Here is a 21485-nt window from a genome sequence, read left to right as displayed (position 1 = left end):
CCCCTCGCGCGGATTGGTTTTCCGGTGGTGGAAGCTTGCGTGAGCGGGACGCAGCGCTTTCTGCTACGTCGGACCAATAGGAGAGAGGGCTCGATGGCGCGCGTGCGCCTTACGAGTCCGCTCGGTGTCCTTGTGAGGCTCCGGCTCCGGACCCTGAGGAGGAGAAGATGTTGGCGGCCGCGCTGGGGCTGGCTCGGGCCGGCCTGAGAGGTGAGCCTGCAACTTGGCGGGGTCTGTTGGGAGAAGGAGACTGAGGGCCTCCCGTCTGGTGGGGCTGTGGCCGTTGCTGGTGAGGGGACGCTGGGGGTGGTCTGCAAAGGGCATAGCCTCTTTTCCTCCCTCCTTCCTAAAGGATCCTGGGAGCTGTAGTTCCGTCAGGAGGGGGCCGGGCTTTGCAGCGGTGTTCTCAGCTCCCACAAAACCACAGTTCCCAGGATGCTTTGGAGGGCGCCATGATGGGGAAAGCGATGCAAAACAGTTGGCATTCTGTCTACCTATTCACCGCCTCCTGCTGTCTCCGCCGCCACCGCACGCTTTGCTCCTCGAAATCCTGGTTTAGCGTATGCCAGATTATTGGACAAACCACAAAACGAGCACACGGTTCAATACTTACCGAGCTGGTCAGTTATCGGTCTTGGCCCATAGGCAGTTCCTTGCTGGGTTTTTTGTTTTAAACTTTTCAACAGCATCTGGAGGGACTCTGATAACTGCAGTTGATCCCTGTTTTTTTAAACAGTTCACAGTGCAGTCCTTGGTTTTCTACAAGCATAAGGAGAACCCTGCTGGATCAGCCCAAAGCCTCAGCTATACTTCAGCATTCTGTTCTCATAGTGGTCAGCCAAATGCCTATAGAAACTGCAAGCATTTGAAACCACTTGCAGTTCCCAGTAATTAGTGCTCCACTTAAAAAAAATGCACAGAAGGGATCTACAGTATATGAAATCCACATGTGCTGTCATTACACAATAAAATCTATACATAGGTTTTCAAACAATTTTAAAATAATTCTCAAATAGAAATACCTTATTTTATTTTTATTTCTTATATTTTTATACCACCCTTAATCAAAAGATGAAAAGATCTTATGTATATAGGTGCTAGTAAAATGTGGAGCAGGCCTGAGATAGATGTTTCCAAGTATTCTTTTGGGCCCTGAGTTTGTGTGTCCTAGTCAGCAGCTTCCAGTAGTCTTCAATCTTTTCAGACCTAGGAACCACTTTTAACTCAAACAGTCATTTGGGGACCCATTTATTAATCTTTTACTATATATTTGCATGGTGGTAGTGCTCCTATTGCAAAACTTCAGATTAGTCCTCCAGTGGGTCCCAGACCACTAGTTGAAGACCAGTGCTGTAGGTGCTATGTTTCAGCATTCCATCCTAAACTAGATTATCTTGACTGCAGTCCTACTCACAATTGGTCTGCTTAAATACCATTAATTCCATGTTTATTACTGTTTTCAGAAATGTATATTAATGTACCATCTTGCTTTTATTATTTCTACATTTTTATGGTATATTTCAGGAACGTCCAACCAGTAGATTGTAATCTACTGGTAGATCCCTGGCTGATCCTGATAGATTGCGGGACCCTTATCATGTACAAAAAGTTACAGGGAAAAAGCAAAAAACGCTCTCTGCAATCCTCCCCCCAAAAAGCACAACAACTCTGGACACTTCCCTCCTTAAAAAAGCTCAACAACTCTGGGCAATCCATCCACCCCACACATGCTCCTCCTCCCTCCAATGACAATGGGTAGATCACTGCCAGTTTTTTTTATATACTGGGAGTAGATCACAGTCTCTTGGGAGTTGGATATGCCTGTATATTTGAAGCTACTTCTTTGTGAAGAAGATCAGTAGATGCTATGGCTGTAAATAATGGTAATTTAACACTTTCCTCACTCTCTATAGTTACTGGGCGACCAGCAATGCTGCTGCAAGCTCGATTTGAAGGGAATACTGCTGTGACTCAACGTAAGTCTGACTTGCTTAGTGTTTGATCAACTCCTCCTTTACTTTACTTTGCATTACAATTAAGTACAGTTTTGTTAAGTGAAAACTATGTACCATCTGATTGTCAGTGGATGAAGTTTGATGTTAAAAAGGACATGTGCAAAGGACTTCATCTGATTCATTCTTAAGCCCTTGGTAAACTTAATATTTATAGAGGCTCCCTGTTTTCTGAGACAATACTATCTGTTTTGTGGACACTGAATGCTTACTAGGCATTGTATTGTCTGCCAGGCATGCTGTAGAGTTTGAATAATTGCATTCCCTATAGTGCTGATTGGCCCACTCACCCTCCAAAAAAGAACCCCACACACAGCAGAAAGGTTAATGGTCCAAATGTATATCTGACCATGTTGGCCAATATTGAACTGCTCCCATCCCTGTGGTAGCAGTTGGAATAACATTGAGCTGGCTTTGGCTATCAGCTGGTGCTGTTCTTTTTAGAATTCACCACCGTAAACTTTCTTTTCAGCTACTGTTAGACCAAAGGATGAAGTGACACAAAAGCAGCTGTGTGCATTCGGAGAATATGTGGCTGAAATTCTGCCCAAGTATGTTCAACAAGTCCAGGTGGGTTCCATCAACTGTATCATTCTCTCTTGAAACTGTAATAGGCAGTACCAAGCCTTTTCTGAAAGCTAGTGAGTGCTACAAGGAGCTGGAAAGGTATACAATTGTTCCTTGGTCTGCTGTTATGCAGCCTGAACTGCTTACAATTTTCAACACATCTATTTGGAAGTCATTCCATTGGTTTTAAAGAGATTTCTGTCTAAGTATGTGTGCTTAGAGTTTGGATGAAGTTGATACATATAAAATTTTACTATTTCTCATTTTAACAGATCACGTGTTTCAATGAGCTAGAAATCTTAATTCATCCAGATGGGATCGTTCCAGTTTTGACCTTTCTTAAAGATCACACCACTGCCCAGTTCAAAAACTTAGCTGATCTGACGGCAATCGATGTTCCATCTCGACAGAACCGCTTTGAGGTAGGAGCTGCTCTTCAAACTATGCTACAAAGAAGATTCTAACGAAGACACAGTCTTCCAAAAAATTCACACGGCTAAACAAGAATGTGAGAGTATCCTAGTTTCCCCCCATGTTGGTGCCCCAGCCCTCAGTTTTGCTAACTTCCTTGGCTTTATGCTCACTGACTACTAGTATATTACTTCTGGGTTACTTTCTCAGTTTTTGTTCTGTTGCTCTATGCAGTCGCTGATCTAGAAATGGTGGTTATGCTTAACAGTGTGATGTTAGCGACATTTGTTTTGGGAGAGAATTCTGTTGCTTAAACAGCTAATTGACCTGCTTAGTCATCAAGCATTGTCTTGGGAAGCACCAGCACCTTTTTCCAGAAGGGGATACTTATAAATATACCTGAAAATATATTAGTTTGACAGAAGGAAAACTATAATTTGCTCGTGGGACCCTCTTAGTAACAGCAGCTGACAGTTCTGTACAGTCCAACAGAGTTAAAACTTCTTTTTTTCTTTGCCTCGAACATGTTAAAATATTCACACATATATAAACATCTTCATAAAGGTAAAGGGACCCCTGACCATTAGGTCCAGTCGTGACCGACTTTGGGGTTGCGGCGCTCATCTCGCATTATTGGCCGAGGGAGCTGGCGTACAGCTTCCAGGTCATGTGGCCAGACGACAAAGCCACTTCTGGTGAACCAGAGCAGCACACGGAAATGCTGTTTACCTTCTCGCAGTAGCAGTACCTATTTATCTACTTGCACTTTGATGTGCTTTCGAACTGCTAGGTTGGCAGGAGCTGGGACCGACCAATGGGAGCTCACCCCATCGCGGGGATTCAAACCGCTGACCTTCTGATCGGCAAGCCCTAGGCTCAGTGATTTAACCCACAGTGCCACCCGCGTCTTCATAGATTGACCTAAATACAGTATAGCAATTCAAATTCTTCTCTAGCTCAAATTATTTTTAATTGTGTTTCATCAGTGTAATACAATATCCGACTGAACAAAATGTATTTAAATTTGTATCACATTTAATCTATGTAGTGGGTTTGTACCGTAGTACTTCTGGCCACAGTGCTGCAAACTTTGACAGATGGGCTCTTAAGAAATCTGTAAATCTTGGGAATAAACCAGAGATACATGATCATTATCAGAAGTAGCCGTTTCTTCATGCATAGACAAGACCTTTTATTGCATATACTGTTAGCTTTGGAAATAATTTCACCATTAAGGAACTTAAAAAAAATGTTTTTCCCCTGTGTCTTTTTTAATGTGGCTGTACTATAGTCATACATGTTATTCTTTTTTGTGATGTCGCAGTCTGATAATCTGTACTAATACATGACAATGCTGTTTTTTACTTTTACCTTTTAGATTGTCTATAATCTCTTATCCATAGCCTTTAATTCCCGGATTCGTGTGAAAACATATACTGACGAATTGACACCCATTGAATCAGCAGTCCCAGTGCACCAAGCAGCAAACTGGTATGAAAGAGAGGTAAGCTGCAAAATGGTTGACATTTGGGAACAGGGGACAGATCTGGGTATGTTTTCTTGGGAGAAGAGAGAGCCCACTGGTTAATTTGAGTGGAACAGAGTCACTGTGGCCCAGGTTGCCCTAAAGGGCCTGGTGCTGCTCACAGTTTTCTGTGTGCACATTCCTTTTCTGCAAACCTCACATTCTGTCCCTTTTGGCTCAATGCCCATTAGGTGTTGATCAGTGATCACTCCTTCCCAATGACATGATCTCAATTCTATAGGCCTTAAGGTCCTGGATAACTTCTGTTTGGCATTATTTGGAGAGTGTTTGTTGCCATTTCTGGACAATTGAAACCACTTAGGTGTTTTATTACAACCAAGCAGCATATAAATGATGTAAAATAATAGAGTTCAAGCAAGTGATTGATGTATTTTTAAATCTTCAGCATTTATACAATTGAATCTCACTTGCTGCCTTGCCTATGAGGTGTCTCAGCCAGCTAGCAATGAGTGCCTGATGCTTTGTATTTGTGAGGTAATAAAACAGTTCATATAAATCTATCAGAGCTAGGTTTCAAAACTGATGTACTTTGTAAAAGGTGAAAAAATTATACAATCTGAAGAGAAGCCAGGGAGAAACTTTGGAAGAATGATTTGAAGTTTTCTGCATGCTACACACTGAAAGAGAACTATATGAAAATGATCCATAGATGGTATCTAACACTGTGTAGATTGGCTAAAACGTATAATGTAGAATTGGATTTGTGCTGGAAATGTACTGAAGTAGAAGGAACTTTCTTTCATATGTGGTGGGCATGCAAAAATGTAAAAGAATATTGGGAAATAATATATAATGAGATGAAAAAACCAAACAATTAAGCTTATTTAAGATGATCTCACAAGCAAATAAATTCTTCACAGTTTCTCAGGTACATTTGCTTAAACTTATCCTTTCCTACTAGTTTCCCCAACATCCTCCTGACATTGAGAGTCCCTTCTTAATTCTCTCTCAGACTCAGCACAATAGCTCACCTCTCTAGCTCTATTCCAGGGGTGGCCAACTCCCAAGAGACTGCGATCTACTTACAGAGTTAAAAACTGGCAGTGATCTACCCCCTTTTTGGGGGGTTCAGGTCAAAGTTGTTGAGCTTATTTGGGGAAGAGGAAGGCCCTTTTTTAAGGCATTCAGATCAAAGTTGCTGTTTTTTAGGGAAACGGAGAACGCCATTTTGGGGGGGGGGATGCAGGGCAAAAAATTGAGCTTTTTTTAGGGGAGCCAGAGTTGTTGAGCTTCTTTGGAGGGAGCCAGTGATCTACCATTGATCTACCACAGGCATCCAGTGATCTACCGGTAGATCACGATCTACCTGTTGGACGTGCCTGCTCTATTCTAACCCTCTCTCCCCAACTTTCTGACTCTCTCCCTTATATCCTCCCTGCTTCTGCCTACTGAACTCCTATTGCCTCTTCATTCTCCCTTACTAATTAACCCTTGCTGGTCCCCTAGAGGTAAAATGCCACAACAACATTCTGAAAAAAAGTCAGAGGCATTTTTTCAGGAATTATTCAGACAGAGGTTCCTAGGAGTCAGGAAAAAAATGACTCATTTATGCAACAACAGTGGCTTGGATCTTGCTAGCCCCAAAATGGAAAGTGAGGGATGTCCCTAGCAAGGAGGATTGGCAACTTAAGGTGTTAGAATATGTAGAGTTAGCGGGTCTAACAAGTAGAATAAGAGAATAAAAAAGAACAGGTATTCAAGGAGGAGTTGAATTTTTTTGTCGGGTATATTGAAAATAATTGTGAACAATTGAAAACGCTGGCAGTATTAAAGTAAATTCAACAGTATAATAAATATTGAAGTGATGTAAGATAGGAAAATAGAATTAGATGGATATATCAAAATATGCAGGAATGGTGGGAAAGTTAAATGAACCTTGGAAGGGGAGGAAAGTCAATAAATATGATATAATAAAATATGTTTAATTTGTAATGTAAAATTTGAATGTATACATATGACCAAAATTGATATACTTTGCTGTTTCTTTACTTGATTCCCATATTCATAGGTTTGGGATATGTATGGAGTGTTCTTTGCTAACCACCCTGATCTGAGGCGAATCCTCACGGACTACGGGTTTGAGGGTCATCCCTTCCGGAAGGACTTCCCTCTTTCTGGATATGTGGAGGTATGTGCATATGGAAAAGCTAGACTCAACTGCAGAATCCTTCCAGAGGCCCAGTATAGCATAGTGGTTCGAGTGTTGGACTAGGACCTGGAAGAGAGAGAGCATGGTTCGAATCAGCCTGGAAACTCAAGGAGGTCCTGTAGGCCAGACAGCAGCTCTCAGCCTAATTCTCCTCACAGGGTTGTGGCAAGGATAAAACAGGGAAGGGGAGAAGCATGTATGAGCTCTCTGGCTGAAAGGTGGGATATAAATGTAATATTAAATAAACATCAAACCCTATAACTGAATTACATTGAAGTCTTACTCTGCTGTACAGGCAGCAGAAAATGCAAGAAAAGGGAAAGGAAGTTCACCTGTTTGTCCATATGTTCTCTCCTCTGATATTTGTTCATTAGCCTCCTTAGGGTTGCATGTTTGCTGTTGCATGTTGTACTCTTGGTCTATGAGTTCCTATTTTGCATGGATGAAGTCATGTCCTGAACATGGGAGGAACTTCATCCTCAGAAGGGACATTGAATCTGCTGGCAGTGCTTTTGATTGGGGGATGGATTAACTCTTTCCTGCCTGGTCTCCTGCCCTGTGACCAAAAGTCCATGTATTAAGCACCCTTTGATTAAGTGACTTTGATGCTATATGATATAATGTCCTGAGAATCCTACATTTTATGACTTCTGGGCCCACAAACCAAAAGGCAAACTCAGCCCTCCAGATGTTTTGGGACTACAACTCCCATCATTCCTGACCACTGGTCCTGTTAGCTAGGCATGATGGGAGTTGTAGTCCCAAAACATCTGGCGGGCCGAGTTTGCCTATGCCTGCTTTTGCATGAATCCAACAGTAAGGATACTCCTGCTCTAAGAGCTTCTAGCCTTTACTATTTATTTTTTATTTGCCCCTGGATTCTTCTAATTTTATCCCTAGAGTAACTGTTGTCTGATCCCGTGTTGTGCTAGAGATGGACTCCTGTTATCTGTGGAACACAACTGGTTATGCCAAGCCACTGCTCACAGCAGAAACACAATCTGACACTTGGCCTACATACCTGAGCATATAGCAGGTTTCCCTAATCAAGAGGCCTTTCAGGAGGGATTGTACTGTGGGGTAGCCCAGCTGAGTCTCCAGCCCTTAAATGCAATATAACTTCCAGGCTATACTACATAGCACAGAATTTAGGGTTAAAGATCTTGGGCATGATAGTCCCTGAAGAAGGACTGCAACCCAATTAATCAAGTAAACTTCATCTCAGTCATTAAAATGCATTTAATTTGTTTTTTTTTAATTTTGCATATGATATATCTGAATCGATAATATTTTGGGTTTTATCTAGTGCTGATGTTCCGTTCACACAACATACTTCTACTTACGCAACAGACCTTCCCCCTCCACTCCTATTCTCTGTGCCTCCCAGCCCCCCTCGGTCTGTTGCAGAGGGTTGAGGGAACCCAGCAGAGAAAGAACTTGTAAGCTCTCTGCCTTGCGGGCCTTCAGTTTGTGTGATGTTAGCTGGCTGGCTGCCAAGCATGCAAACCTGCGATCACACAAGTTAAATACATGCAAGTTGTGAGTCAGCTATAATGTGAAGCTGCAAATGTAGACTGGATAAAGGAGCAGAGAAGTAGAGTGCATAAAGACATAGATAAACTTCCTTTCAGGTGGCAATAAGGATTTGGAAATTGCTTTTATTGCCTAACTGGAAAATTTACTGTCGATCTATACTAAGCAACCTTCAAATGAGGAGGAAGCTAAATTCTAAAATTCCAGGTATGTTTTTGTATTTGACCACCATCGCCATTGCTAATCTTAATGCCTTTTCTCCTCCTTCAGGTCAGGTATGATGATGAGGTGAAGCGAGTGGTGGCAGAGCCTGTGGAGCTGGCTCAGGAGTTCCGCAAATTTGATCTGAACAGTCCCTGGGAGACTTTCCCTGCCTATCGTGAGGCTCCGGAAACCGTTAAGATAGAGGCAGGAGAGAAGAAAGGAGATGAGAAATAGCAGCAGGAAGGAAGGAGAGGAAGCCAGGGACATCCCTGTATCACTACCTTCCTGTTTGATATAAGTATTTATATATATTAAATATCAATAAAAAAAGACATATGGTTTTTTTGTCTGATATGTGCGGGAAATGCAGCTTTTAAACTGGCTGTGAAACATGCATAAGGTGCTATTAATATCCAGAAGATTGGAGGAGGGTTAAAGGTATACAAAGGAGCATCAGGGAAAAGTACAAAGAATTGGGGAGGTTGTGTGTGTGTTTTTGTTTTAAAAAAAGAGCACTACAAGAACAGTGGACTCTGCTTCCCTTCAGGAAAGAAACAAAAACCTCAAGAAAGGAGAAGATGCTTTATGACCATCAACTGTTTGCAAGCACAGACCCTCAGTTGCCCAGAGATACTTCAGGCACCAAAGTTCCAGCTTTGCTTTTTCACTTTTAGTAAAAGGCTCCATCCTAGAATTATTGAGTACTCTGTGTAGCTGGAAAACTTATGTGTTTTTTTGTTGTTGAAACAAGCAAAACGGATCGCATCCAACTGCTAGTGCAGCTGCACACAAAGTCTATTGGATTGTTAGGCCTATTTGTGTGTCTTAGAACAGGCTGTGGTCACGCAGCTGCTGTTGGAGGACACTGGCAGCAGTATCTGCGGGTTATTGAGAAATTCTCTAGGCCATGAAGTTGGATACATTTTATTAATGTCTCTATCTGCCAATTCATTTGTGACGCCCCCCCCCCCCAATATGCTGCAGTAAATGTGACCGCAAGCATATGGCTTTGTTACTCAATAATGAATGTGGCCATAAAGAAGGCCGCTCCTTGAAATGTAGAGCAATATGAGTTGTGGTTTTCGGGTTGCTCCTTGTAACGAAAAAGGTCCTCCCTCTCTAATACTAAAAATGTGACACAGGAATCCAGGGGTGAAACCACTACCCCCCACTTCTCCTGCCGCCTTAAAATAAACCCCTGTTACTTGGGTTCCTTAGTAAAGAGAGTCTTCCAGCTTACGTGGCCTGGTATCTTGATAAACTCTAGGCTGTTTGACGGACTAACCTCTTGCCTACAGTAAAGGGTCTCAGTCAGATTGATTCCCCACTGCAAAAGTTTGCCCTTTCCACTCTGGCAACTTTGTAGCACCCCAGGTTATCCTCCTAAGCCTCCTCCGTGTAACTCTAAGACACAAACCGTTGCCTCTATTCCTGAGGTAAGTTTTGTCCTCTATTGAGCCACCACTTCTGTGAGTTTAGATACCCAGCTGGAATAACTAAGCACATCCACTAACATTTAAGAAAGGTTTATTTAGACTAGATGACTTTTAAATGCGTAATGGTTTCATGTGTACAGGCTCTTAGATCATATTCTTAGTTTCAATTAACAATGGCTAGATAATATAACTTAATTAAACTCTTCAGAACACTTTAAGATCTCCTACGCCTACCCACACTCTCCCTCGCTCCCACAACCCTCTCAACCGAATTAACTCCCTCCCATTCCTTTTAAACTCCTGGCAGTCCTGCCCCTCAGGAATGGAATGCGTCATTTATCCAGGAGGTTGGGGTTTAACTCTCTGCACCCTGGAGTTCTTTTGCCCACCAGGCTAATCCGTCACACTCCTCTATTGAGAATAAACATTTAACACCAAAAGTGAGCTAAACACTCTACAGAAGCAAGGTATCGATCGTTGCAGGGCTTAGGACAGGAATGGGGAGGCTGTGGCCTTCTGGATGTTGTTAGACCCCCAGTTCTCACCAGCCCCAGCCAACATGGCCAGTAGTCAGGGATGATGGGAATTGTGGTCCAGAAACACCAGGAGGCCCACAGGTTCCCCATTCCTCAGCATAGGATGTAATATAGAGAACTGGGTGTGATAAAAGAAGGGGGAGAATAAGTGGGTGGAGGGCTGCAAACAATAGATTTAATTTGACCTCAGATATATTATATGGAAAGTTTCATTTCTTGAGGGTTTGAACCCAGAACAATGTTTGGAATCCAGATGTTTTAAGCTTTTGTTCTAGTTAAATTGCATTTGTTTAAAAAAGCTGCTGTTGCAGCAGTACGGGGGATTTCTGAGAGACAACAGAAGTTGTGCCAAAGCTCACTGCAGAGATTTGAGCAGCTGGAGTTCAGCACATGTGGAGCTAATCAGCTAGAGAGTGCTTTCCACTTTGCATGGGAGGGAGAGGGGGGTGAATCTTCCCAAACACCTTCCCCTTTTCTAGATAATGGGGAGCATTTGCCATGTTCCGTACAATGGATTTGTGCCTTTGCAACATTTTGCAGATTGTCAAGAATTACTGGAGTGAACTTAAATGACAAGTCCAGGGCCATTTTTGATGTTTCAGCGATCCTTTGTCAACAAGAACGATGTTCTAGAGGTTGCTCACACGCACCTCTAGGTAGTACCCAATTTGGTAAAATTTCCAGAAAACTGGCTTAGATGCAATGAATCAAACTCCATGGATTAGTGTGTGCTTAGACCTGTTTTGGATTCTTTATGGAAAGAAGGGTAGAGTTAAGATACTGTGGCACTTTTATTGTCTCTCTTCCTAATGAGATGAAGAAGAGATTCAGCCTGTTGGACACCCCAAACCTGAAAATGATACAGTAGCTGGGAAAGATGAAAATGAAAAGGATTATGGGCTCAATACTGTTTTGACTGCAGGTTTGAAATACACAACATCAAGGCCCTCTAGATATTGGTGTGTCAGTATGGGATTTGGGTTGTATCTCAACGCTGCACAAGTGGATTACATTTGCACACTGGCGCTTCCTTCCCTCTCCTTCCTCTGAATACTGCCCTATCTGTTTTGGAAGGACCCACATCCCTCTGGGATACATGTTGAGGGTGCATGAGGGGGCTGCAGGGGAAAGGAAGGGGGAATTCCATTGCACCTGCAAACATCTGTTGTGCGAACTGAACCACAGCATTGGGTCAAACTTGATATATTGGAGATTTTCATAAACAAAAAGCATACAAAGAATACAAAAAACAAAACAGAAAAAAGAAAAAATACAAAAAGCAAAAATTCTAACTTATATCTTGGTCATAACACTTTGGACTCCCTTGACACCCCCCCCACCTTGAGTCCCTATTGCAGTATTATTTAGACCAGTGATGGCGAACCTATGACACGTGTGTCAGACGTGACACGCAGAGCCCTCACTGCTGGCACGCGCCCCATCGGCCCATTCACGCTGTTGTTGTTGTCCCCCCCCCCCATTTGTTCTCCGGATCCTTTTTGTTGTTGTTGTTGTTGTTGCTGGTAGCAAGAGATTGGTGTTCTTATCCCTTTCTGTGCTGTTTTCTTCTGGCGCTTTGGCAGACTATGATTGGGTGTAACAGCGTTTGTTTTTTAACCCGTTCTGTGCTGGGTTTTTTTGGCACTTTGGCAGATTATGCCGGTGCTGCGTGTTAGTTCCAGCGAAGGTATTATTCATCATTTATTTCTGTTCTCTTCCCCCCCCAAAAAGCGCAGCAGCTTTGGGGCACCCCCCCCCAAAAAAGCAAAGCAACTTTTGTACCCCCCAAAAAAACCTCCAAAACTTTGGTCAGCAGCTCCCCCCAAAAAGCTCAACAACTCGGGGCACTTTGTGATAAATAAGGAGTTTGGTGTTTGGTTTGGTTAAATAATTAGTTTTTGGTTTATTAAAAACAGTTATATATTACAATTATACATTTTTGTTATTTAAACTATAAATATCACGAAATTATGGTTTTTTTCTCGAAGTGACACACTACCCAAGTTATGCTCGGTTTTTTGGCGAATTTTGACAAACCAAGGTCAAAAGGTTGCCCATCACTGATTTAGACAGTATTCATTGTTATTTAACACATCTTAAAGCATTACTCTCTCAATCCTTTGTTTCTATATTCAGCTATAATCCATATTCTATTAATATCACCTTTAATCTCATATTACAATCCAATTCTCTCTAATTACCCTTTATTCCTTCTTTTAAGATATTCCCTTAGCCTATAATTTTTTACTAACAATGATTCTTCATTCTAGTATTAACCCTTACATCATTATATTGTTTTAAACATAATAATATATTTCCGCCCCTAGCCCCAGATCCAGATTCCCCAGGAGTTACCAACGAAGTCCATATGCCATACCAGTATTGGGCCTTCCATTATATCCATCCCTACCATCCGTTATAATCTATTAACCCCCTCCCACCTTTTCCCAAAATTTCCACAAAACATTTTTGCCCCACTTCTGCTGTTTCCTCCCCCATCCACCTATACCTCTCTTTCTAGCTTCCCAGAGTTTGCCCTCTCCCCCCCTCTCTCACTGGGGGGGCAAAGGCCCACCCTGGTTCTTCCTTGAAAAGTTCTTGCATCCAATCCTTCTTCTGTTCCACATCTCCCAGTTGTGGAACGTTCTGCCATTCTTCCTCATCCTTCTCTTCAAATTGTACAGCTTCTTCTTGCACCTTAGAAATGTCCAGTGTTGGTAATTCCTCTTTGTCCTCTATGTCCAATTTTATAGTCTCTATTCCAGTCCTATTTTCCATGCAGTTTTCTCCATTCACCTCTCTTGAATCTTTATTATATTCCCTCAGCTGCTTGGTGTACAAATTCAGTTCCTTCCGTTCCTTTTTAATGTCAAAGAGTTCTGAGAGAATCTTTTGCCACAGCTGGTCTTTTACAGATGTTGAGTCTAGAGCCATCTTATCTATTCCAGTCTCATGGGAAAACAGCAAATTGCAACACAGGAAATGGTGGCAGTCTTATTCCAAAACATTGCACTCCATTTTATTTCCCAATCTGGGCATCTTTTCCTTTAACTTTCTTTCAGCCATGCCCCCACTTCTTCTTTTTAGCAATTCCACAACTCAAAGTCTGATCGCTGTTCCTTCCAGGGGCCTGGATCTGGCTTCCGGGGGGGGGGGGGCTTCTTTTAGGCCAATTGTTAGTAAATTAGATACTTCTTTTCTCCTTCCCGGCAAGGGATCAGGTTACTGTATCTCAGTCCCTCAATTGGAAGAGGTCGGCTCCCTTTTTAAGCCTCTTCCGTGGCCAATTTCATCAAATCTTAAACTTTTTAAATCCTTTACTCACGGTTTCCCAATTTCAATGTCTTTTGCTGTGGGAGAATCCTCTGCTCTCCACCGCCGGCAACGAAGCTTTGCAGCCGCGAGGGTGACAGTGACGCTCAAAATGGCCCCTTCGACTACCACCCCACTCTGTCCGGGGCTCTTAACCGAGCTTACCGGCGAGTAGGGGAGTCAGAATTGGGGCACTGGATGAGGTTTGATATTGGTTCAAGAAGAAGAAGAGTGTGGATTTGATATCCCACTTTATCACTACCCGAAGGAGTCTCAAAGTGGCTAACATTCTCCTTTCCCTTCCTCCCCCACAACAAACACTCTGTGAGTGGGGCTGAGAGACTTCAAAGAAGTGTGACTAGCCCAAGGTCACCCAGCAGCCGCATGTGGAGGAGCGGAGATGCAAACCTGGTTCCCCAGATTACGACTCTACCACTCTTAACCACTACACCACACTGGCTCTCAAGGGGGAAAAAACTGGGGAGGTGCAGAAAGTTTCTTACCAGTCCCCCACCCCATGAAATTATTTAAATATATAGAATCCAGCAACCCTTTTAAAACATTGGGATGGTGCTAAAAGAGAGAGATTCTATAGCAGGGGATGGGGAACCTGAGGCCCTCCGGTTGTTGGCTCCAGCTCCCATCAGCCCCAGCCCACACGGCCAATGATGAGGGATGATGGGAGATGTAGTCCCAACAACAATTGGAGTGCCATAGTGGATTTGCAGGAATATAGGTGGTAAATCCTGTTTTTTCCTGAAATCCAGGGGGGTGGGGAAGTGCTGTGGAAAATTCCTATGAATGGCTGAAACGGATGATAATATCAAAAACTGGTCCTCCCATGTGGAGATAGCTGGCTGATGGAGACGGTTGGGTGTGTGTTGGTTTCTGATAGGCCACTGTACTCCTCTTTCTCCTCCAAGAGCAACTCTGACCTTTCTTTCCTCTCTACTGAATACATTCTGGCATAGATTTGCCAGCTCCACCCTCCTGTGGCATGTCAGAATTTCTGTTGGATTTCAGTGCTGGAAAGCAAACGTTAAGGGGGGAAAAGAATGACTTGAAGCAAAATGAAATAAGCTGCTCTTCCATTGTCCTTCAGGCAGCTTCCATGGGCCTTTCTAAGGAGGACTAGTTTATGGCCATGCACATTTCAAATTGTCAGTATAAATCCTTGCTTATTAAGAGCATGTTCTTTCTTTTCTTAAGAGCTAGCAGCTGGTTGGGGGAAGGGGTAGAATCATAAAGTCTTAACCTGGTGAGCCAAAAACCAAATAAGGAACAGCCCGATGCTCCAAGTGGAAATTAATGGGACTTGCGTTGGCAGAGCATTCAGAGAATCTTGAGCCTGAGCCTTCAAGGATTTTTCTTTTTCTTTTGTATTGCGATGGAACTGTGAATTGAACTGGAAGCCCTTCCCTGGGCTGGAATTGGAGAAATGCCAGCTGTCTCAGCAACAACTTCTTGGACTGTAAAGAGAGGAGAAAGAAACTACACGGCAGCGAACGACTTCAGGTTCACCCAAAGTGTTTTATTTGCAGAAGGGGGTAAGGACTCTTCCTGACATGGCCCAGGTGTTGCGGCTGCACTTTGGAACATGCCTGTGGGCAGCTCTGATGCTCTGTGTGTTTGCTGGATCCCGGAGACAGACAGGTAGGAAGCTCACCCACAACTGGAGATGTCTGCTCTGTGGTGGGCAGCCAATATATTTCTGTTATTATCAAGGCAACTGTTCAGGCTATTTTGTGCATGAGTGCCAGTGGCGGGTTTTTCACGGGCTTTCTTCAGGACTAAGGTTATCTGATAAAACGCAAGAAAGGATTGCTACTGTGCCTAAGAAAATAAGTCAGGATCTTGCTAGAGTGAGACAGTTAAACAGACACAGATACTTTCTGCTGAGTTTTCACACACCCCTTTCACATACTTTCTAAGGAACGCTATAAGTATCGACGACTTTTCCTGCGTTTAATCCCTGAAACGAGCATCTGTTTGTATGGGACATGCAGCTTTTCTCTCTTGGAATTAATAGCATGTTAACATCATCTGGGGATTTTCCAGCAGCCTTCAAACATAGGTGGTAGTTGTGAGGGAGGTGCTTTGTGAGAAAATCTTGACTTTATTATTATTAGTATTATTTCTGCAGTGGTATGTTTTTTCAATTATAATCTTTATTTATTTCTGCAGTGGTTTACTCTGCTGCTGTATTCTGCTTCCGATTGCTGCTCGCGCTGTTGCATTCACAAAATGGCAAATGGTTTTGGACTAACAATTCCAGAGAAGGCTAGTTTCTGACTGGTCTATTTATATACTGAATTTCAGTAGCCGTTTTCTTGATACGTCACTCTCAGAACAGAAGCAGGGGTTTGCATTTACCGTAGTGATATGATTGCATTGGTAAGGTAATCAAATGTGAAGTTGCCAGATCCTGGTTAGGCAAGCAGCTCTTGTTCCTTAAAAAAAAAGTGGCAGGGTTATTATTATTATTTTCAATTTATTATACTTCACTACAAGGATTAAGTTAAAGGTTAAAGGTTAAGTTACAACAATTTAAAATACAGCAGTCTAAAACAAACCACATTCACAATAATTGGATGGGTCCCAAGAACATACACCTCGGGTGGCAACGGCCAGGGGAAAAGCAATATTTTTAAAGGTGGCACAAAATAGGGCTTTTCAGATCATTTACTGAAGGCATAGGATGTCTGCCACTGCCAACAGTACCTTTTCTTTTCTTTTTAAAGGCTTGGAAGTCACTTGGATGAACTCAACAAAACAGATGTTGAGAACTACACTACCTTCACCATTGGTGTTATTTTAATGGAATATTTCTGTTCCTGCCTGTCAGTCTCAAAAGACTTCCTGAATTATGTATTATGAAGTAATGAAATGCAGCTGCAATCTGAGCTTCAATCCAAAATTGAAGGCAGCTGGCTTTGATCAGGAGACTGCAACCTGGGTGGAGGCATCATCTTTTCTAAGCAAAAGTGCACAGCCTCATTCTCCGAGCAACTTCTGTGAGTTTTTCTCCATGACTCTGGGGAGAATTACTCTAGAAGGGAAAGCTGGAAGCTGTCTACAATAAGGAAAGCTACAGAAACAGCAGATGTTATATTTCTTGCAGGCGCCTCTGTAATAATAATAATAATAATAATAATAATAATAATAATAATAATAATAATTTATTACTTATACCCCACCCATCTGGCTGGGTTTCCCCAGCCACTCTGGGCAGTTTCCAATATATATATTCCATTTATATTCCAATAATATACGTTCACATCATTACACTCCACTAGAGACTGTCAACTTCCTTCCCTCCCTAATTACATACATTACAAAATAACTCAGAATTATTCTATAATGAGTGTTATAACTGAGATTTTGACCTCAGGTTAATATTTAACACAATAAAAGAAATCTCAGAAAATCAGGCATATATGAGAAGGAGGATAGGTGATGTTGATTTTAAATACTATTTTCTCTATTGTTTTTCCAGAGGAACAAATTGACCTCCAGGATGCTGCAGATACAAATGGGGTTGAGAATGCTGGCATCATACTAGAGGTAATTTAGGCAAAAGCAAATCCACAAGGAAAAGGGTGTGAGGTTCCTTCACCTTTGGCCTGCCCTGTCGATATCACTGCAACAGCTCCAACTTCTTGGCCTACAGCTACCCAACCTTTCATTTTGTTGGTGCCAGGAGAAGTGTGATTGTCATTGTGTAGGAACAAGGAGACACTTCTGCCCCTTCTTTAGTACTGAGGAATGTGGCTGGGCTAGGTGGTCACTGTGCATCTGGGAGTTGGCAGCAGCTTTTGAGAGTGACTAGGGAAACCAGATGGGCAGGGTATAAATTATTATTATTATTATTATTATTATTATTATTATTATTATTACCGGTATTATTATTAGTTTCATGCAGGGAACATTCCGAACCCTACCTGCAGGTGCCAGAGATTGAACTTGGGACCTTCTGCACACTAAGCAGATTCTCTACCACAGCAATTGGCTACTGTTACCAATGCCTGAGGCAAATGTCAAAATTTTTGTATAGGGTATGGTAGCAGTGGACCTCAGTATTATTAGTGCTCCGATTTGTTTTTTCTTGGCTCTTCAGTTTTGACAGAGATCATTATGCTGCACAATGCCCCCCCCCTTTTTACAGGAGCTCCACATTACTAAGGATCTGAGGTTCTCTTTTACTTCAGCTAAGACATCGAAGCTTCAGTAAGGAGAAATGGAACTCCCGAGAAACACTGTTTCCTGCTTATGTAAACTATGGTCCACAAGATGGCAGCCTTGGGCTACTTCTGCTCATTAGACTGAGCTAGCTGGCTTGGTTTGCGGAAGGAGATACAGTACTGTATGGAAAGATTCTGAAGTCTGATTGTGCAACAGGCCAGTTGAGTGACAGAGAACACATTCAGTACTGGGCTACCAATATTTGCTGTTTCACCAGTTTCTTTAACAGTAGTATTTCTTAAGGCGATAGTCTTCATCCCTCAGAACTGGAAGCCACCATTAACCTTCAACAGGGAACCCATGCTTAATATTCATTCTCCCTCTGTATGTGTGAACCTTCCATACCCTTCCCCTTTAAAAAATAATAATCTTAAATACACACACCCCATTGCCACCAAGACAGTGGTGATAGCAGTGATTATCCTATTATATTGAAGCACAATTCATTTTGAGGTCTCAAGCAGCGAGATGCAGATGGGTATCTAAGCAGTAATCTTCACAAAATAAAAAAATTCATTCCAGCAGCACCTTAAAGACCAACTAAGTTTTTTATTTTGGTATGAGCTTTCATGTGCATGCACACAAAAGCTCATACCAAAATAAAATACTTAGTTGGTCTTTAAGGTGCTGCTGGAAATAATTTTTTTATTTTGTTTCGACTATGTCAGACCAACACGGCTACCTACCTGTAACCAGTAATCTTCACTTAATGTTCATGAGCTTTGCTTAGCCTCTATCAGAACTTCCTGCCCTTATTTGTGTTAAAGAGCTAGAATCAGGAATGGAGGAAACAAATCTCCGCTAGGAACAGGAATGATGTGGCACTGGATAGTTCCACAATCCTGCCATTGTGAACAATTTTCTCTTGATGATCCCTCGGTCCGTCTGCCATGCAGTGGTCCATCATAGGCTGGAGGTAGAAGGCCTAGCAGACATCCAAGTTTGATAACTATGCCTGAGGACGGGTACAGGCTATGTTGGAAAGGAAACTTTGGATAAGGGCTAGAAGGAGATAAAATTAATCTAGCTCTAGGCATAGGGAATATCTGACCTTCCAGATGTTGTTGGACTTCACTACCCAATGGCCAACGGTTAGGGATAAATGTGCATCATGAAGGGAAGTATAGCTCAACAACTTCTGTAGGTCGGTTCCCCATCCCTGCATTGGCCCAAAGATAGGACTTCCAAGTGTCCTTTTTATCACCAGTTAATTCTCATGAGCCAATCTAAGATGGATTGTGAATAGAGAAGAGTCCACAACAAGCCATTTGAATGGTGTCAGGAATAGTTTAATCATACGACCCAGATGACGCAAGCAGGTGAGTCAAGTCACATGCAAGAATAGAAGACATTTTTTCATCCTCCTGGCCATTAGCCAGTCTGCCCTGAGCAAAAATTAATTCTCAAGCATGATCACTTCTTACCACAGAGAAAAAACTGTCTGCCGATCCTCACAAATCTATTCTTTTTCTTTCAGTTACTTTGGAGAGGAATTGAAATTATGGCCAACGAGACAATCAAGATTGAGGATGAGGAGTTTGCCTCTCTGCGTCCCACCAAGCGATTACTCCGGGTCTTTCAGCATGAGATCCCAAAAAACCCAGACAGGATTGAAGAGTACCTGGACTTCCTCTCACAGTCTGACACCCCTATAACTCCACAGGAATTCAAGAAACTCATCTTTACCACTGTCTACTGTGCTTACCAAATTCGCTCCATTCAAGGCCTGGAGAAAAACCTCTGGATCAACCTTTTCTCTCAGCTGGTTATTGAAATACTCCGTGATCTCTGCAAACGATTCTGTTCTAAGGAATCTATGGATTCTGTTCAGCTTCTGGCCTCTAGGCCTTGGCAGGAAATGCCTGTCTATATTTCTGAACTGAAGAAATTCTATCGGTCTAGCCTAGCCAGGACCCAAAGAGACTCTCATCCATAAAGGGGAAATCTTGGTCCCTATAAGCAAATTAATATGCAAATATATATTTTTAGGTTCATTCTCCAGGAATGTGCACAGATGTGTCACCCTTCCTGTTTTCTTATCTCTAGTGTAGCTGTTGCTTAGCTTTTCACTGGATTTCTATGATTAGCATGTTGCTCCCGGGCTCTAGGACGTGCAGTTCAGATGGCACTTTGCTGTTGATTGGAATTGGGTTACTGAGGAACATGAAGTTACATTTCCCTGCTCAGTGACCATTGTCAGAGAGCTCTAGGCACTTTTTAGTGTGTTACACTGCAATTTTGTGTGTTGCGAAAATTATAAGAAACCAGACCCATGTTAAACACTAGGGAGATCTTGCGAATTGTAAGAGCTGCTTACCAACAGAACGTGTATGTTCTTAGAAGGAAGCTTTTAAGAAATTATGGACAAGCAACAGTTAAGGGGGCATTATGTCAGAAAGAAAGTGATGAGACTGAATGGCCAATGGGGGAGTTCTTCCAGTTTAGTGTTTCTTCTTGTATAATATAAAGGTCTTCAGGTGCAGTGTACAATTTGCCCCCAAAAGCCACAATGTCAGAAAAGAGTTAGTTTAGTTCTACCAGGTTTGTCATCCAGACCATTTGAAGGAAGCAGTTAGCAAATTTAATAAGTCTGTTCCATTTTAACCACTGAATGTACCATAAGCAAGCCACCTTGCTCCATATATTAATCAAATATGCTTTGTGTGATAAACAGTGCACTGAGGAAGCCATAACTGAATTGTGGTATGAAACACTTGTGAGAATTTAATTTTGAATGTATTAAGAATGTGCCTTTTAAGGAGCTGTCTGTATGGGATTAGTTAACAGAGTAAGCAAATGAGACTAGGGTGTTGCACATGTTCTAGTTGGGACCTGATATAAACTTTTAAGGGCTATGCTACCTTTAAAAATGTGAATATATAAACTCGTGACAGCATTATCTTAGCCAAGAAATATCTTTAGTCTTGCCCTTGGCTTTTTAACTTAATCAATCATTGTCTGTATGCAGAACTGGGTTTCAGCAGGTGTCTGTGCCGGAATATCCTAATTCTACACCAGTTGCATTGGTCAATATGCAGCATGCCAGGGCCAAGCATACAGGGAATAGATGCCCCAGCACCCAAACATGGAAACAATGCTTTTAAAACAGCAGAAAAACTTATACCACAGAATGGAACTCAGTGGGTTTGGGTCCCATTCATTTGCTGTTAAAGTGGCTTTAGGCAGCTGCATAGCTTTGCCCAGTGGACATATGTCTGGCTTCGATAACAGAATTTATCCATTTGCAGCTCCAAAGCTTATTGATATGGAGACAACTGAGTTGCTCTTCAGGTACCAGCACCTGTAGTCATCAATATATGCAATAGCCAATAATATATTGTTGTGTTAACAACACAGCTGTGCACACACAGAGGCCAGAAGTGTTAAGTTGGGTGACATGCCATTGCCACATCACACATGATGGAGTTTCACCCTTCTGTCTCTCATACAGTCTAGTCTTGCTCTGGACAATGCCCCAACCCTCTAGAGCAGATTATGGGGTGCACAGAAGGGAAAGGGGAATCGTTTCCACCATAT

General features: G+C 42.3%; 2 protein-coding genes across 2 annotated transcripts; both read left to right on the top strand.

Annotated features, from left to right (window-relative positions):
• Nucleotides 1-52: 52 nt before the first annotated feature.
• NDUFS3 (NADH:ubiquinone oxidoreductase core subunit S3) lies at nt 53-8763 on the top strand. The gene is made up of 7 exons (XM_035114247.2): nt 53-210; nt 1914-1976; nt 2485-2582; nt 2852-3001; nt 4369-4494; nt 6545-6664; nt 8489-8763. The coding sequence occupies exons 1-7, from the start codon at nt 168-170 to the stop codon at nt 8654-8656; spliced, it is 768 nt and encodes a 255-aa protein (XP_034970138.1). The 5' UTR covers nt 53-167; the 3' UTR covers nt 8657-8763.
• Nucleotides 8764-14762: 5999 nt separating this feature from the next.
• On the top strand, nt 14763-20861 carry FAM180B (family with sequence similarity 180 member B). Its single transcript, XM_035114135.2, has 3 exons — nt 14763-15359; nt 17203-17270; nt 19426-20861. The coding sequence occupies exons 1-3, from the start codon at nt 15272-15274 to the stop codon at nt 19882-19884; spliced, it is 615 nt and encodes a 204-aa protein (XP_034970026.1). The 5' UTR covers nt 14763-15271; the 3' UTR covers nt 19885-20861.
• Nucleotides 20862-21485: the final 624 nt, after the last annotated feature.

The sequence above is a fragment of the Zootoca vivipara genome, chromosome 1 (assembly GCF_963506605.1).
Source record: "Zootoca vivipara chromosome 1, rZooViv1.1, whole genome shotgun sequence".
NCBI lineage: Eukaryota > Metazoa > Chordata > Lepidosauria > Squamata > Lacertidae > Zootoca > Zootoca vivipara.
The sequence above is the reverse complement of the archived record's forward strand: the minus strand, read 5'-3'. Positions and strand labels throughout refer to the sequence as shown.

Coding starts and splice junctions, on each gene's coding strand:
- NDUFS3 (XM_035114247.2), top strand. CDS start 168: ATGTTGGCGGCCGCGCTGGGGCTGGCTCGGGCCGGCCTGAGAG. Junction 211..1,913: donor GGCTCGGGCCGGCCTGAGAG/GTGAGCCTGCAA, acceptor CACTCTCTATAG/TTACTGGGCGACCAGCAATG. Junction 2,583..2,851: donor AGTATGTTCAACAAGTCCAG/GTGGGTTCCATC, acceptor TCATTTTAACAG/ATCACGTGTTTCAATGAGCT.
- FAM180B (XM_035114135.2), top strand. CDS start 15,272: ATGGCCCAGGTGTTGCGGCTGCACTTTGGAACATGCCTGTGGGCAGCT. Junction 15,360..17,202: donor TGGATCCCGGAGACAGACAG/GTAGGAAGCTCA, acceptor TTGTTTTTCCAG/AGGAACAAATTGACCTCCAG. Junction 17,271..19,425: donor ATGCTGGCATCATACTAGAG/GTAATTTAGGCA, acceptor TTTTTCTTTCAG/TTACTTTGGAGAGGAATTGA.